Source organism: Malania oleifera, chromosome 13, assembly GCF_029873635.1.
Source record: "Malania oleifera isolate guangnan ecotype guangnan chromosome 13, ASM2987363v1, whole genome shotgun sequence".
In the NCBI taxonomy this organism is placed as follows: Eukaryota; Viridiplantae; Streptophyta; class Magnoliopsida; order Santalales; family Ximeniaceae; genus Malania; species Malania oleifera.
This window is the reverse complement of record NC_080429.1, coordinates 67,723,722-67,741,590: the sequence shown is the minus strand read 5'-3', so window position 1 is coordinate 67,741,590 and position 17,869 is coordinate 67,723,722. Positions and strand designations below refer to the sequence as shown.

The following is a 17,869-nucleotide window of genomic DNA, read 5'->3' as shown; positions in this document are numbered from 1 at the left end:
CATGCCACACAATTTAGCAATAAAAATTCATACACTGCCTGTAAAATAAGCCAACCAACATTTAGTGTTTATATACTGAAAATACCTTTCATTTCTTACTTAATTATCCTGAAAATATTTTTCGACTTTCATCAGTTCATTTTCGCATATACATATCTAATAAACAACCCTAAATTTGAAAGAAATATAATTTAAACAGTTGGCATTTTATCCATACCGAAACATATACACATACATATAACACAATTTATTTTTCCATTAAATTCATAAAAATTCTGATTTAATATATATTTTTCCCCTTACCTGATTTCTTGAACTATGCAAACAGGGACTCCGAAAAATACCTGCGGCGCTCACCCGAACCCTGAATAAAAAAATTCCTAACTCCAATAAATTATTCTTGAATAAAATATTATTTAAATATTTCCTAGTGTCATCATTCCTAAATAAATAAATATATCCTTAAATTTAGCCAAATTGCCAAATTTCTCAAATCCCACTCTCGCTTTGGAGTAGGGCCTAGAAAACCCCAATTGAAAAATTACCTACGTCAAAATGATGACAACGACGATTAGGACCCCGTGGTGGTGCCTGATCGTCGATTAAATAGCAGATTTAACCAGAAATTGAGAAATTAGGGAAAAATTACCTTTCCCTAGGAGGAGTGCCTAAGCCGTTTCCACGACAAATCTGCTCCAGTAGAAATATCGGTGGCGGAGTTAGGAACCCAACGACACTTTCCATTTTCCGATCGGCGCTCATTAAGCTAACGAAACTAAGGAGAGAGAGGAGGACGGAGGAGTGAAAGGGAGACTATGAGAGAAGCTGAGAGAAGAAGCAGAAAGCTTCTACATTCGCAGGAAGCCTCTGCTTCCTTCTTTTGTTTTGTTTCCATTTTTTTTTTTTTTTTTAAACTTACTTTTAACTTAACCAATATATATGTATTAAAAGTTTAACTTTACTTAACATATATATATATATAACTTATACTTTAACCTTTATATATATATATATCTTTATTCCATTTTTTTACTATTTATTTATTTAATTTAATAACATTTAATTAATTAATTAATTAATTAATAATTTTTTTTATACTATTTATTTTTATTTGTTTATTTAATACATTAATTTAATAGTGTTTAACCAACTAATTAATTAATTAATTAAATTAAAAAAAAAATTTCTCGGGTTATTACAATGATAACATCATCTTGTTTGTTCCTTTTTCTACTTGGTTCCCCTCTCTCCATTGAGAGTACCTATTTAACATATCTTTTGCAAGCACCTCCGCTATCTCCGCCACTAGTGGATCCTCCAAAGATTACCGCGATTTCCCCTATGTCATGTTTTTCCTTCTCGTCCCCGTTGGGCCTCTTCTACTCGCGAGGTTCCCCTTGCCAATCTTTCTTCTTTATGAATCCCGACAGGTATCCCCTTTTGATCAAGGCTTCAATCTCATTTTTTAGCTGAATACATTCTTATCTATCGTGCCCATGATCCTTATGGAATTGACAGAACTTGGACATGTTCCATTTATATGAAGGGGTTCGCATAGGTTCGGGCCACGAGACATAGTCTTTCTTCCTTATATGCATCAGCACATCAAACCGTGGTGCGTTTAGAGGTGTGTAGGTGGAGAATTATCGGTGCAAACTGCAAGCGCACAATATCATAGTTTTATAATATAATGATGTGCAGAGTATTATCCTCAGGGATTGATGTCTTAATTTTACCAAGTACTGAATTTATAATAACCTTGATTTTATTAAGAAAAATTAATAATTTTAGACTATGAAATTTAAACAAAGCTATTTTAAATAAACTATTCAAGAGAATTTACAACTGGATGCCGCGTATCAAATTACTAATGATGAAAACTTCTAAGAAACCAATTTCACCTAGTTTCTCACTATGCTTTACTCATCTAGCCAATTCTAATTTGTATTTTCTGTTTGTTAACAAATCTCCAATTTTTCCAAAAGCCTCTTTCGATAGTCAATCAGAACCTATTCTTGTTTATTATTTAATATACAATTATGCAAATTAATAACGCAAGAAAATAGTAAGACCCTTGATTTTTAATGCTACGTAGGTTCATACAAGTCTTTCAATCTCTATATTTACCTACGCTGAATTATCCAAGATAATCCCCCCTTTCGGTAGTAAATCACAAGACTAATATCATTTAATTAATGGCCTATTAATTAAAAGCATTAAGCGTGGAATAACTCAAATAAACATTTATAAAAACTACTTCAGATTAGCATCAATGAGTAAATATAGTTTAAAACTGGGCTACATCGTTTTCCTAGAATACAAAAATTTAGTTCATTCTGAAAATTGAATTCAACATAACAAATTTCACCATATTTTCTTCTATTTGGAGTGTTCGGGAAAAATCAACACTCATAGTACTACCGTCGTGCATCGCGAACACCCTAAACACCACAGTTATTCACCGCCTTTTGCTCCGAAAAGATATTAATTTTTTATACGCCGCCAACCACCTTCCTTGCTGCTGTGTTGTTGAACTTCATTTGCGTAGTCGCTAGAAGAAAACCTCAAGAAAAACTTTCTCCTTTAATCTCCCATGAGAAGCTCCTATAAAGAAATTCCTCCAATGAGAAATCTCCTCCCCCGGCCTCCTCTGCGTCTCTGCATGCAACCTTCTATTAGAATTTCAAATCCTTTTTTTTTTATTGTCTCTTGTGGCCTCCTCATGAAACCCCTCTGTTCCTGCAAAAAATAAATTCCCAGCACACCACCTTCTGCCCCCCTCTTTCAACCTTCTACCCGGCTCCCCAATTAGAAAACATAAAAAAATATCTCCAAATTTTTCTAAAACCCCCTTCTTTCCTTTCTTTCCTTTTCTTTCCTTTCTTTTCTTTCTTTCCTTTATTTTGTTCCTCACCCAGCGTGCTACTCTAAGATGACCTGGCTACATGGCCGGGTCATATCACACTTTTTTTATTTTTTTATTTTTTTTTCTTTTCTTTTTTCAAAGGCACGCGGTCTGCCCTCCACCTTCAAGCCCAATTTCGACCCTTTTATAGCTCGTAATTCTCAAAACTCAAAACACTAAAGTTGTATAACTCTTTCTCAACTTTCCCAGAATTTTGAATTGTCTCAATCGGAGCTCAGACGAGAAAGTTACACCCAGATTATGGAGAATTATTGAAATAGTCTATAAAACAGCGTATGGTAACTTCACGTCTGATTTCGACCTTGATGCAGCTAGTATTTCGCAAAATGAAAAATACGAAAATTGTAGAATGTTTTCTTATCTTTCTAATTCATCCTAAATCATCTGAATCAAAGGTCGAATGAGAGAGTTTCGCACAGATTACAAAATATCGTGGGTTTTTAGCTTCCAATAGTTGCTGTGCAATAAAAAATACCAAAATTCCATAAATTACTCAATAAAACCCTAATTTTATAAATAGAACACAATGTTAGAATATTGAGAGTAATTAGGCATTTAAATGAAAAATATAATTCGTAACACATGAATTAAAGCACCTAATTATGCAAGCACGTAATCACACCCCCCAACTACACTTTTGCAAGTCTCTAGCAAATAACGTGGATGCAATTCAGGATGGTGTCATATCAATTTCAGTGAATGAATGTACATGCAACACAACCATACCCTTTCACATACAGGAATATCACCAAATTACACACAAACTCATTCATACCCAATTCACGCAACTCTGAAATAAGTCACTCATGTAAGTTTCATCATTATATAGCCATTAAGCACATTATACTCACATAATATTAACCAGCAATCACAATTGAGAGTTAATGTAGTTATATAAACTCGAGTATAAATAGGTGAAATCTCGAAACATATGTAATGTGTATGACTCGTTACACCTAAGAGATCTGTGGTCACCTACAGAACTATCGCTTTAACTCGACCTAACTGTAATACCCTAAAAAACACTCAAAAATGATGGTTTCACTCGTCGTATGTGAGGAAGAGTGTCATGATCAAACATCCTACATTTTGCAAGGAAATAAAGCTAAATGTACGGAGTGGACTAGTTTGAAAAGGATCTAGCCTATTTACAAGGTGTCAGGTCCTTCACCCTAGCATCTTCTCACCTATTCGCCATATCCAACCAAGACCACCCTAGATCAACTTATTCACAAACCAGGCGTGAATACATCCGAGGCATTAGGCGGATGAAAAGTCTTCATATATGGAGAACATGTGTCGTGTTCCTGACTTTTGTTGTAGTTGTGTGGAGTAGGTATTAATCTCTTACCTCTTCTTGGGTATTTTTATTTCTCTTTTTCTTTCTTCTGCTCATTTTTCAATTTCTTTCTTTTCATGGTCAATTAAGACAATCATAACACTTCTTTTATTGTTTTCATACCACCTATGTGCATTAAGCTCGAACAAGAGTCCTTGAAATAAGTCTATTTCTAAAGGTGGCTCAGCCTTCACATCTTGAGTAAGCTACAAGATCTAGGTTTCTATCTCCCCACTAGATATCACCCCTAGGCTAGCAAGTCAAAAACCAAGACTAGTGTATAAAGAATATCTAGAAAAAATAGGAAAAGTTGAGTTTCATGATCTCTAAGTTGATGTCAAAAACTCAAAAGAACGATAAATGGCTCAACAGTACCTCACAAGGTGTCAAAGGCACCACGGGCGTTCTCTAGTGTTCACAAGGAACCCTCAGTGCTACAAGTCACGTGAATGTGTATTTTTTTTTTTAGCTTCAAAAGATACCATGTAGATACAAGAGTTTATATAGCCAGATTAACACAATTGAACTACCAATCAACCGTAAATGAGTTATAGTTCCTAGTTTAGCCATATAAAGAAAAACAACACATAAATAACCCCAGTGTGTACTCCTAGGTTACATGCAAGTATGTGAAGAGCATAAGTAGTGTCACTCATGGCCTAATCATCCATATTCACATTTTTTTTTTCAATGTTATTCAAAGATGAGGAAGATTGAAGAAAAGAAAGAAACTTCCCTGGCTTCGTGGTGAATCCGTCGAGGAATTAAATTTTCAGCTCTATACTCATGCCAAATAAACCTACATAAAAATCTAAATTATTCAAAAGTGCATAGATAAATAAATAAAGTAATAAAGATAAAAGAAATAAACAAAAGAAAAACTCTTTGGGTTACCTCCCGTAAGTGCTTGTTTTAACGTCTCCAGCCAGCTGTTTCAATCTTCATCAACCAGGATCTCCAAGAGGAATAAATGCACAGTTCCTCTCCATTTTTTCTCCATTATAGTGCTTCAATCTCTAACCATTTGCTCTGAGTTTGTTCCATGTCTTGTCCTTCAAGTCTATTACTCCAAAAGGGAAAACTTTGTCAATTGTATAAGGACTTATCCATCTTGACCTTAACTTACCTTGGAAGAGTTTTAATCGTGAGTTGAAGAGTAGAACCTGTTGTCCTGGAGCAAACTCATGCCTAAGAATCTGTTTTTCACGCCACTTCTTCGTATGCTCTTTGTAGATTTTTGCATTTTCATACGCATCACCTGAGAATGCATAGCGAAGATGCTTAGGGAATTGTTTCAACTCTGGAGATATAGGTTGCTGCATCTTTTCTTTAGAGATTGTAGAATTCGTTTTTGCTACCATAGGTTCTAGCCTCCCCACACGCTACTGTGTTGTAATTTGCTGCAAGGGTCGTTCTAGGTGATCAGTTGGTACATCTTTTTGAAAGGCTCTTTCTACACCTTGCTGAATGACATCTACTCGAAAACAAGTGCTCGGATCTTCTGGGAATCTCAAGTCTTGGTAGATGTTGAACATAACCTCTTCCTTGTCCACTCTCAATGTTAACTCACCCTTTTGAACATCAATTAAAGCCCTTCCAGTGGCCAAGAATGGTCGACCAAGAATTAGTGGAACTTCTTAGTCTTCCTCCATATCTAACATCACAAAATCAATAGGAAAAATAAATTTATCCACCTTTACCATTATGTCTTCTATGATTCCATGTGGATACTTGATGGATCGGTCTGCTAGTTGCCAATAAATGGTTGTTTGTTTCATCTCTCCATGTCCCAATTTCCTGTAAATAGAGAGTGGCATAAGATTAATGATAGTACCAAGATCACATAAAACTTTATCAAAAAATGAGTTTCCAATAGTGCAAGGCAAAGTAAAACTCCCTGGATCTTTTCATTTTTTAGGCAATTTCTTTTGGAGAATAGCACTACACTCCTCGGTAAGCTTCACTGTTTCGAACTCCTCCAACCTTCTTTTCTTAGAAACGATGTCCTTTAAGAATTTGACATAGTTTGGCATTTGTTCCAAGGCATCTGTAAAAGGAATATTTATGTGATTTTTCTTTAAAATATCCAAAAACTTAGAAAATTCTTATCTAATTTTTGCTTTTGAAAACGTTGAGGATAAGGAAGTCAAGTAGAGAGAATATGAGGATTGCCTAGAAATGAAATTGCCGGTGACATGCCAGTCTCTGTTGGTGTGTCATCCACCATCTCATCTTTTTTCACTTTATTCTTGCCTTGGCCATTATTTTTCAACTGTAGGTGTGGACATGATTTCCTTTGATGGCGACTTCTCAATTTCTCTCCCACTCCTAAGTGTGATGGCCTTGCATTGTTCCTTTGGGTTCACCTCTATGTTGCTAGGAAAAGTTCCTCTTTGTTGGGAATTTATGGTCGTGGCCAGTTGCCTAATTTGCATTTCAAGATTTTTCATGGTAGCTCCCATATTGTTGCAATGAGTCTCGATGTTGTCCAACCGTGAATCAGTATTTTTAAACCTTGCTTTTTTCTCGTCAACAAATGATATCATGACATCCTCAAGTGACGTCTTCTTCTCACCTTGATGACTATCAAGTCTTGGAGAAGGTTGCAACATATTCCTTGTATTTCCATAAGACAACTTCTCATGATTTCAAAGCCCTGGATGGTAATATTGTGGCAAAGGATCACCATGATAATTGTAGTTCCGATTGTTGATGTATCGAACCTATTCTTGACTCGCTCCATTGCTCGGATCTGTCTTATTTGTAGTTGCCACATATTCTGCACTTTGTGGCATCCTCTGGGTTGTCAAAGCTGAAATCTGATGGGATAGAGAAGCGACTTAAGCTGAAAGTGCAGCAAATGACTCCAATTCATGAACTCCAGCAACTTTCTTAGCCATAGTTCTTTCAATTGGCCACTGATAGTTATTTGAGGCCATTTCTTCCAAAAGAGCAGTAGCACCCTCAGGTGTCTTTGACATCAAAGTTCCCCCAGTTGCAGCATCAACTAAAGTCAGTGTTTGCTCATTTAACGCATTATAGAACATCTGAATTTGCAACCAATTCAGCAATCCATGTTGTGGGCAGCGTCGAATCAAATCCCTATACCTTTCCCATGCTTCATAGAGTGATTCAAAATCATGTTGCTTGAATTGACCAATCTCACTCCTGAGTTGGGCTATTTTTGCAAGTGGAAATAATTTAGCTAGAAATTTTTCTTCCATGTCCTGCCAACTAGTGATACTCTTTGGTTGTAGATATTGTAGCCAACCTCTTACTTTGTCCCTCAAAGAAAAAGGGAACAGTCTTAGTCTAATGGTGTCTTCAGTAACACCATTGATCTTCACAATATCACAAATCTCTAGAAACATTGCCAGATGATATTGAGATCATCAAGTGGTGATTCACTGAATTGGGTCTGCTGCACCATGCTGATTAATGCGGGTTTGAGCTCAAAATTGTTGGCATTAATGGGCTAGCGTCTGATACCCGAATAATTGTCATTCATAACTGGCCGTACGTAATCCTTCAAGGTGCGTGGCTGTGCATTATCTTATCCGTTCTCCATGGCTAGTACCCTATTTTTCCTTAGTACTGTAAGCGTTCTTTCAATCTCCGGATCAAAAGGAATAATGACACGTGTTCCAGCATTGCGCATCCAACATAAAAAATACACCAGAAATACATAAAAATAATAAAATAAAAAGAAATAAATAAAAATATAAGAATAAAATTCAAAATTAAAACCAAGATTACTTTGTATAGATATTGGCAAAAATAAGAAAAACTTAATCCCCGGCAACAGCGCCAAAAACTTGATCAGTGCAAACTGCAAGTGCACAATATTGTAATTTTAAAATATAATGATGTGTAGAGTATCGTCCTCAGGGATTGATGTCTTAATGTTACCAAGTACCGAATTTATAATAACCTTAATTTTATTTAGAAAAATTAATAATTTTAGACTGCGAAATTTAAACAAAGCTACTTTAAATAAACTATTCAAGAGAATTTAAAACTGGATGCCGCGTATCAAATTACTGATGGTGAAACCTTTTAGGAAACTAATTCACCTAGTTTCTCACTATGTTTTACTCATCTAGCCAATTTGAATTCGTATTTTCTGTTTGTTAACAAATCTCCAATTTTTCCAAAAGTCTCTTTCGATAATCAATCAGAACCTATTCTTGTTTATTATTTAACATATGATTATGCAAAATAATAACGCAAGAACGCAATAAGACCCTCGATTTTTAATGCTACGTAGGTTCATACAAGTCTTTCGATCTCTATATTTACCTATGCTGAATTATCCAAGATCTATCCTATAATCCCCCAATTCGGTAGCAAATCACAAGACTAATATCATTTAATTAATGAACAGTTAATTAAAAGCATTAGGTGCAAAATAACTCAAACAAAAATTAATGAAAACTACTTCAGATTAGCATCAACGAGTAAACATAGTTTAATACCGAGCTACATTGTTTTCCTAGAATACAAAAATTTAGTTCATTCTGAAAATTAAATTCAACATAACAGATTTCACCATATTTTCTTCTATTTGGAGTGTACGAGAAAAATCAACACTCGTAGTACCACCGTCGCGCGTCGCAAACACCCCAAACACCGTAGTTATTCGCCGCCTTTCGCTCTGAAAAGATATTAATTTTCTATACGCCGCCAGCCACCTTCCTTGCTGCTGTGTTGTTGAACTTCATTTGCACAGTCGCTAGAAGAAAACCTCGAGAAAAATTTTCTCCTTTAATCTCCCACGAGAAGCTCCTCTAAAGAAATTCCTCCAATGAGAAATCTCCTCCCTCGACCTCCTCTGCGTCTCTACGTGCAACCTTCTATTAGAATTTCAAATCCTTTTCTTTTTCTTGTCTCTTGTGGCCTCCTCATGAAACCCCTCCGTTCCTTCAAAAAATAAATTCCCAGCGCACCACCTTCTGCGTCCCTCTTTCAAACTTCTACCCGGCTCCCTAATAAGAAAACCTAAAAAAATATCTCCTTACTTTTTTTAAAACCCCCTTCTTTCCTTTCTTTCCTTTTCTTTCCTTTATTTTGTTCCTCACCTAGTGCTCTAAGATGACCCGACTGCATGGCTGGGTCACATCACACTTTTTTTATTTTTTTTATTTTCTTTTCTTTTTTCAAAGGCACACGGTCTGCCCTCCACCTTCAAGCCCGATTTTGACCCTCTACAGCCCGTAATTCTCAAAGCTCAAAACACGAAAGTTGTATAACTCTTTCTCAACTTTTCCTAGAATTTTGAATCGTCTCGATTAGAGCTCGAATGAGAAAGTTATACCCAGATTACGGAGAATTGTTGAAATAGTCCATAAAACAGTGTATGGTAACTTCACATCTGCTTTCAAACTTGATGTAGCCAGTATTTCGCAAAACGCAAAACACGAAAATGGTAAAGAGTTTTCTTATCTTTCTACAACATCCTGAATTATCTAAATTAGAGGTCGGATGAGAGAGTTACGCACAAATTACAAAGTACCATTGGTTTTTAGCTTCCAATAGTTGCCCTGCAATAAAAAATACCAAAATTTCATAAATTACTCAATAAAACCCAAAATTTATAAATAGAACACAATTTTAGAATATTTAGAGTAATTAGACATTTAAATAAAAATATATAATTCGTAATGCATGAATTAAAACACCTAATTTAAGCGCGTAATCAGAGAACTTACTAGACTGCCCTCTCATCTTAGAGTTGGTGAGCAGCGTACTGGTCTTTTGTCTTTTTTTGGATCTAGAGGGTTCTCCCGTCTCCTAACTATTACCTTTCCTTTTCAGTTCGATGCGATTTCCCCTAGTGTCCATCATTTCTTCCAAGTTGATGTATTTCTGCACTCGGGCCATCAATTCTCTCATATTAGCTGGCGGCTTCTTCCTCATAGAGTACAAGTAATTTTTGGGCTGAAGGGCTGTGGTCAGAGCTGCCAAAGCCACCCCATGTCTAGGTTGCGAATCTCTAGGGTCGCGTTGTTGAATCGATGCATGAACTTCTTTAGCGTTTCCCTCTCTCCTTGGACCATGCTCATTAGATGGGCTAATGTTTTGACGATTCTCCAACTACTGAGGAAGTGGCCGGTGAACAATTGTTCTATCTCTGAGAAGGAACCAATCGATCCAGGTCGTAGGGTCCGGTACTAATCCTTGACACTACCTTTAAGGGTTGATGCAAAAGCTCGGCATATGATGGCATCCAGAGCGCCTTGCAACTGCATCAACACCTTGAAGGTGTCCAAATGGTCGATTGGATCAGAGAGACCCTCGTACCTTTCAAAAGTGGGCATCTTGAATTTGCTCGGTAGTGGAACCTCCATCACTTCTTTGGTGAACGGTGGCTTCGAGGATCTTAGAGATGCTTTCCCATAGAAGGGGTTGGTCTTGCCTTTTTTCATCATTTTCTCTATTTGGTCTATTTTCTTGATCCTTTCTTCCAGCTCCATGGATCTTTGTTGGTTGACAACTACGCTATTTGTGTCTTCTACCTTCTTGGTGGGGTAGGTTTTATCCTCGTTCTCCTTTGGCTTATCAACTTTCTTTGTTGTGTCGGGGCTCACCTGGTGTTGATGGGGGATATGCCATTCCTAACTCTTCTGGTATAAGAGCAGGTTGAACATATCCTCCATTTGCTTTTATAAAGCAAGGAATTCTTCCCTGGTGACCCCCAATGGTTGTGCGGGTGTGGAGTGAATGGGTTGGGGCGACTCCTTTCTGGCAGCAGGATTAGAGCTAGAATTGCATGTGGTTGGCATTGTTTGAATGTCGAAGGTCGAGAGCAAGGTGATCACCTCTTAGAAGCAAGTTCCCATAGACAATGCCAATTGTTGCGGGATAAAATCAGCGGGACTGCTCTTTCGACGTCCGTTGACCTAAAAAGGGAAAAGAAGAAAGGCTTGGAGGACCCGGGGCATACTCCGAAGGATCGCTCCAATGCCTAAGTAAGGGAAATGCTTTAGAGAGGGTAAATGCAATAGTAAGAATGGGTGTTCAATGACTTACCTTGACCTCTTCCCCGCGTCCCTTCTTATAGTGGCTAGGGTTGACTCGGGAGTTGATTTGTCTTTATGGTGCGGGGGCGTGAATCACTCTCGGATCATAAAGTGCCTGCGTGTATTACTCTGTCCATTTAAGGTGCCGGTGTGGATCTTTCCTCCTCTTTATTGGATGGGAGTTGATTGCTTCTGCCAGTAGGTCTGACTTGGGGGGTGATGACTAGGTGTTGACTTCCTCTTATAAACTGATATATTTTAGGGCACATTAGTTACAATTAGTTATAAAAAAAATTATTTAATAACCATGAAAGAAATAATAAAGTGGAACTTGTAATGAATGCATAAAAAGGAATAGACTAGGAATAACCATTTTCAAATTTTACAATGAAAATGTTTGCGCCCGTATTAGATGAAATTATAAGGAATATACACACAATATCTATTCCTTATCTTTTTTCTAATTTTCTCTTTGATTTTTCATCTTATTCAAATGGCTATTTCACAAACCAAACATATTCTTAAAATTGACTTGGGATCAGTTATTGAACCAAACAGATTCTTAAAGTTAACTTGGGATCGGTAAATAACCCTAATATCAATTATATAAGATCTCTCAAACAAATTAGCCAAAGGTCAATGCTAACTAAATTGGCCCCTATGTCACTATCTCTTTGATTGCTCAATCTATCTTCTTTTCGCTCTCTTCTCCCTCCTTACCTCTTTCAATTGGAGCTTCTTCACCCTCCCTGTTTTTTTACTCTTCTATCACCCTCTATGTTCTATAGTACAATACATTCCTTCTTTTAATGTAACTCACACATAGAAGGGAGGGATAAAGTCCCAGCCTATTCTTTCCAATAAAAACCTGCCGGTCCCTTAAGAAAAGTATTTTGCACCGAAATTAGTAGAACATTATGTTATAGATTGTAGATTAATATTGATAATTTAAAAAATAAATATATTTATTTGATATATTAATAAGTTTATTTATTTATTTATAACGGGTCTCTATTAGCTTGGTGAAAAGCTTTAGGTTTGGGTGTTCCCCGTCACTCTGTTATCCTCTTGCTCTCTCGCCATCTGGGAGAGATTTGCTTTCCTCCATGGCGTCCTCTTCTGCCAATTTATGGGTATTGCTCGGTCTGGGTCTTGCTGGGATCATCTTCATGACCAGAAAACTCAAGAAGGTTGTCAAAGAAGACTTTGGCGCTTTCATCGAGAAGTTCCAGCTGCATCCTCCTCCTCAGCCTGCTCCACCCAAAGCTCCTCACCCTCTCACCGGTCTTTCTTTCGCCGTATCTGACTTGTAAGCAACTGATTCTGCATTAAACTTCTCGTTGGTTGCCCAGAAAATCCAGGAAAAGTAACGACACCGAAGTAGAAGAGAAGCAGGCAATTTGAGTCTTCGGCTTTTTGTTGTTTTGATTAAGAAGCAATAGTAAAATCACCACTGAGATACTATACTTCATTGCTTTTAACGTTACCTAGAAAATAGATAATTGGAAAAGGAAGGAAAAAAAATTCTGGGTTTTAAAAGAGAATGAAAATTTGGCCCTCTGTTTTGGTTTCGGCACAACGATTATTAACCTAGCTCAACTAAGATTACTAGTTGTGATTTGTCCTAGTTTGTTATTCGGGACGGAGTATGAACTTTTATTTTCCTTTTTCTTTTCCTGCATGTTCTCCACAACCTCATGGAACTTTAGTGCGTTTCAAGTATGTTTCTGCTTTCCATTTCAATGATTATCTTTGTATTGCTGATTGGAATTGAGTTTTGCCTTTCCCTATCAATGGTTAAGTATGTGTTGCGAATTTAGATCAAGTCTTTTTAGCTGAAATACTCGTGTTGTTGAAGTTATATGGTTTAACAGGTCTTTGCTTGTTGCAATGACAAACCCAATATCTACAATGTGTTGGGGTTGTTGCGTGAACGTTGAGTGGTCCTTAGTGGGGTAGAATGTGCAATGAACATGTTAAAGATAATTTTTGTTTTTGTTTTCAGGGTTGTTTTTAACCAGTGTTTAACGAGCTTGTACTGCTCTAGATGCTTTTCCAAAAGTAGATGGTTCTTTTTCATTTTCATTTTTAAATCTCAATTTTCTGTTTATTTTTGTATTAGTTCACTGCAATCAAAAACAGTTTTAGTGTTTTCCAATTTTCTTCGCTCACTGCACACAAGCTGTGTTTTGGATTTAATAAAAGACAGAAGTACAAAGAGAGGAGGACAATATGTCTGCAAAAAAACAACCAAAATCAATTACATTAAAGCTATCCAATCTCTTTGAAGTCCGGCAGCAATAACCCTAAAAAACCCAAAGGAATGAGCCTAAAGAGAAGTGAAAAAAAACTATTCTAACTCACAAAAAATTGAGAGAGTTTGAGCAAGCCTTGAAATCTCTCAAATTTTGAAGGGTCCACCGGACTGAAGATTGGACATATTCCATGAGTTTTTCCCTTCCTACTCTCAAAGCTCCAATACCTCACTAGCAAGAAATCACCCACAGCCCAAGGTGCCACCTCACCCAGATAAGAAAAAAGAGCACTATAGAGATAGTTCACCCCTTGGCAGTGAAGAAAATATGTGTATTTGTTTCATAGGACTCATGGCACATCATTAAAAGAATGAGAGCATTTTAGGGTATTCTAATCTCTAAAAGTGTTTTAGGGTATTCTAATCCCTAAAATTTCTTGCATGTAAATCCTGTTGAGAGTCAGTTTTGGATTTGGATTATGTTCATTTCAAACAGCATCCTTTGCTGCCTCGAGGATTTTATTGCTTAAATCTCTGACCTCTTAACACTCAGACACTTCTTTTCACACTGAAGTTATCATGTCTGACACTTACCTGGCCAGGGACATGAAACCAATACATGGAATATGGAAGAATCTCCCAAAATGATACGCACCTGCACTTGATACATGTATTTGTGTCTCAGAAACATTGCATTTTAGTTGTTACAGATGTGATGAATTCTTTTGTTACTTATGGGCTTTTGAATCTATTATTGTTAAGTTCTTTTGCATCTTGCTCTCTTGTGTCATGACTCATTAATGTGCTTAGGCATGTACAAACTTAATTTCTTATGAGATTTGATTAATGCAACAGTTGAGACGAGGTTGATTTTAACTTGCTTAGTTGTTTTTCATGTGTTTCTTTTATTTATGAATTGATGGATTTTGATGGTTTAGGTTTGATTTGATCATTGAACTTAAAATGCATGGTGTTTGATGAAGAATTCCTTTTTGTTGATCATTGTGACTCGGGACACCATAGGAAGTACCATTGAATCATTGATGTATATTTATATTTAAAACTGCTATTTTTCTTTTATTAACGTTCTATCTAGTCTTGAGATTGAAGTTTTTGTTTCATGATTCCTAGATTTGATATTGATGGATTTGTCACTGGGTTTGGTAATCTGGACTGGGCAAGGACACACGAAGCAGCTAGTTGTACAGCTTCTGTTGTTTCGGCTCTCATTGAAGGAGGTGCTATGTGTGTTGGAAAAACTGTTGTGGATGAAATGGCATATAGGTGTGTACTTGAATCCTAAGCTATTTAATTGTTATAATTTCATGTACTATATAATCTTTGGATTTTCATGATTTACGAATAATAGGTGCATAACTAATTCAAAAGATCACTTGTGGGCATTTGCTTTGCGGCATCTTTCAATAATCTTGGAATGTGATGTCTATGGCATCACATTCCTATGTATGTTTTCAGGCTGAGTCTAATATCACATTCCTAAGGAATTAAGGATTCCCAAAAAACATGGAATCCCATTCCCATGGGAATCATTTTTTTCTTTGACTAAATTGCCCCCACTTTGCGGCTGGTTGGACATTAATGCCCTCATAATGTAGTATTATTACATGTTATAATTATATTTATAATAATGAGTTATTATAACAACAAAAAATAAATCAAGAAAAAAATAGAAGAAATAATAATATTGTTATGCTTTAATATTGTAATATAATAATTGAATTTTTGAAATCATATTGCCCTCAATTGGATTACCATATGTTGAATTTTTTATCTATGATGGTTGGAATTTTTAGGACATGGATTTAATTTATTAGGTATTCATAATAGGTTTTTGTGCTGAAAATATGATCATTCTTCACATATTTCTAATATATAGGTTAAGGGTATCAATGGTTATGGTTTTGAGATGCATGCAAGGATTCCCATGTTGAATCAGATAATGACATGGGCATCCTCTGCATATTCTTGGAAATCTTATAATGCAAACCAAACAAAAATGTTCCCACCCATTCTCAGGAATGAGATTTTGGGAATATCATTTTTGATTCCGGCGATGCCCCCTTATTAACTTATATTGATATATCTCACTTGCTCGACAGGTTGTTGTGATTTGGCATTTCTTATTAATTGTTTTCGGTACATTTTATTTTCAGTATCATTGGAGAAAATAAATATTATGGTGCACCTACCAATCCTGCAGCCCATGCACGGATACCGGGAGGATCCTCAAGTGGAGCAGCTGTGGCTGTAGCTGCTAATCTTGTTGACTTCTCTTTGGGTGAGCTTCTATTGTCCTCAGTTGTATTCTTTTTAGTGCTGAGTTGCTTTACAGTGTTTGCACAGCTATGTTCATTAGAATCATTCCTGTGATTTTATCGATCTTCAACCGCACCTTTATATTATAGTGAACTTATTTTGTTTTGACTGTAATAGTTGGAGTAAGTTTAGGCATCTTGTGAAGTGGTGCATTAATATGATTTGCTAGTTATGTACTTGAGTCTTCATCACTACATTGCACTTGGGATTGATACAATGCCCAAACATTAAATGTAAAAGTCATTTAATTGCATGTGGGTTGATTACTTCTTTAAACATATTATATATTGAATAGGAACATCTGATGATGTGGTAAAAGATGTAGAATCAAATTTGCCTGCATTCTAGAAGTTCAGGGTACAGTCAAGGTGATCTTTTCCCCTAAGTTGTTTCTACCTTGGTAAAGTAGAAGCAGAAAAGATGCATTATAATGTTAAGATTCTGCTGCAAGGATAACTAAATTATTTTGAGTGGAATAAGGATGATGCTTTACTATTGAATGTATCAGTTAAGGTGGTTTGGGAGGATGGGTCAGTTAGAGGTGAAAGCAAACTGGGGCAATGCTTCTGATGATGAAAACAATTATATTACTGAGTTTCCATGTGATGCTGGTTTGTTACTGGATGAATTCCGTGAAGAATTTGAGTATGATTCAAATTCATTGTTGTATTGGGTTTATCTCCAACTATGTTAGTAGATCTGAAGGTTGTCCAATCTTTGGAGATGAGCAGTTGAGCAAAGAAATTCAGGTGAACAATGATAAAAAGGATGGTACCCTTGCATCTACTGTGAAGGAAGTTAGTAGAAAAGATGCAGAAGCTCAAAAACTTATGGAGAAGATGGGGATATGGTTGTTTGATCCTGGAGGCAATGAGGTTTTGCTGGTATATGATTAAATGCAATCAAAAGTCAACTTGAATTAGCCAATTTAAAGTGTTCAATTGTTATGATGAGAAGGTGTTGAGAAAGTTCCCCCCCCCCCCCCCAACCCAACAAAATATTTAGCTGGGTTATCTTTTTTTTAAAAACATTTATATTTCTATTTTCTTTTTTGTTTATTTTGGTTTTTTGTGTGAGGACTTATTGTCCTCCCGATTCTTTCTCTTTCTTCCCTGTTAATAAATTTCTTTTGTTATAAAACAAACAATTAAAATAATCATATTTATGCCTATCCTTTTCTCTAAGAAATAGATAGTGTGAAAAACCTGAAAAAAAACTAAGAAAAAATGGTTATAAAAACTAATAAAAAACTAAATATGAAATTTGAGAAGTCCCTGAACTTCCAACTCACCTGCAGGCTGCAGCCAACCAGAATTAACTGTTGAATCTCCCAACTTCAGTGGCAGAACGAGAGCAGCCCAAATATTTGGAGAGGCGAAGCACACAGAACCAGCCTCTCTCTCAAAACTCTTCAACAGATGGCATAGAGTTGTGTTTTCTGCACTCTTTGGAGACAGAATGCTGTCTAAGTGGGAAATAAAACCTTTTGTGGAATGGTACTCCACAGAGGCCAGCCAAGTGTTGTGTTTTTTGCTTGTAGAATGCTGTCTAAGAGGGCAAATGAAGCCTTTTTTTGCAAGGAAAAGGCATCAAAACCTTTCGTTTTTTTGGATTTTTTTGGGGAGGTAAGCCTATCAGCTATAACTGATGTGAATCAATTGAATTAATCAATTTGCATCAATCCAATTGATTTGCATACAAATCAAGCGGTATCAGTCACATTCCTGATTATTCTATAGTTGTAATTCAATTCATTGGCTGAATCATACAATTCAAATCTGAATTGTATGATTTTAACTACAGTGCAGAAATCACCCAATATTTCCATATGCACTGTTACATATATGCTGTATGTTGTGGATGTGTGATAAGTTTAGGCAATGGCTTGGTTTAATCCTCAAAAGTGATACAGAGATATTGAGATACAAGTTCTGTAAATTTTTAAATGTATTGGATCAGGAAGTAATTGGGTTGATAGATTGAGGCTAAAAAAG

General features: G+C 36.2%; 1 protein-coding gene and 1 non-coding gene across 2 annotated transcripts in view; both read left to right on the top strand.

Annotated features, from left to right (window-relative positions):
- Nucleotides 1–7,334: 7,334 nt before the first annotated feature.
- Nucleotides 7,335–7,441, top strand: LOC131147085 (small nucleolar RNA R71). The gene has a single exon (XR_009134610.1). It is a non-coding gene; the product is annotated as a small nucleolar RNA R71 (small nucleolar RNA).
- Nucleotides 7,442–12,276: 4,835 nt separating this feature from the next.
- LOC131146370 (translocon at the outer membrane of chloroplasts 64) overlaps nt 12,277–17,869 on the top strand; it is a 66,554-nt gene continuing 60,961 nt past the window's right edge. The window contains exons 1-3 of the mRNA XM_058095951.1: nt 12,277–12,593; nt 14,670–14,822; nt 15,713–15,837. Of these exons, the coding sequence (XP_057951934.1) occupies nt 12,391–12,593; nt 14,670–14,822; nt 15,713–15,837 (481 nt within the window). The 5' untranslated portion in view covers nt 12,277–12,390. The remainder of the gene's footprint in view (nt 12,594–14,669; nt 14,823–15,712; nt 15,838–17,869) is intronic.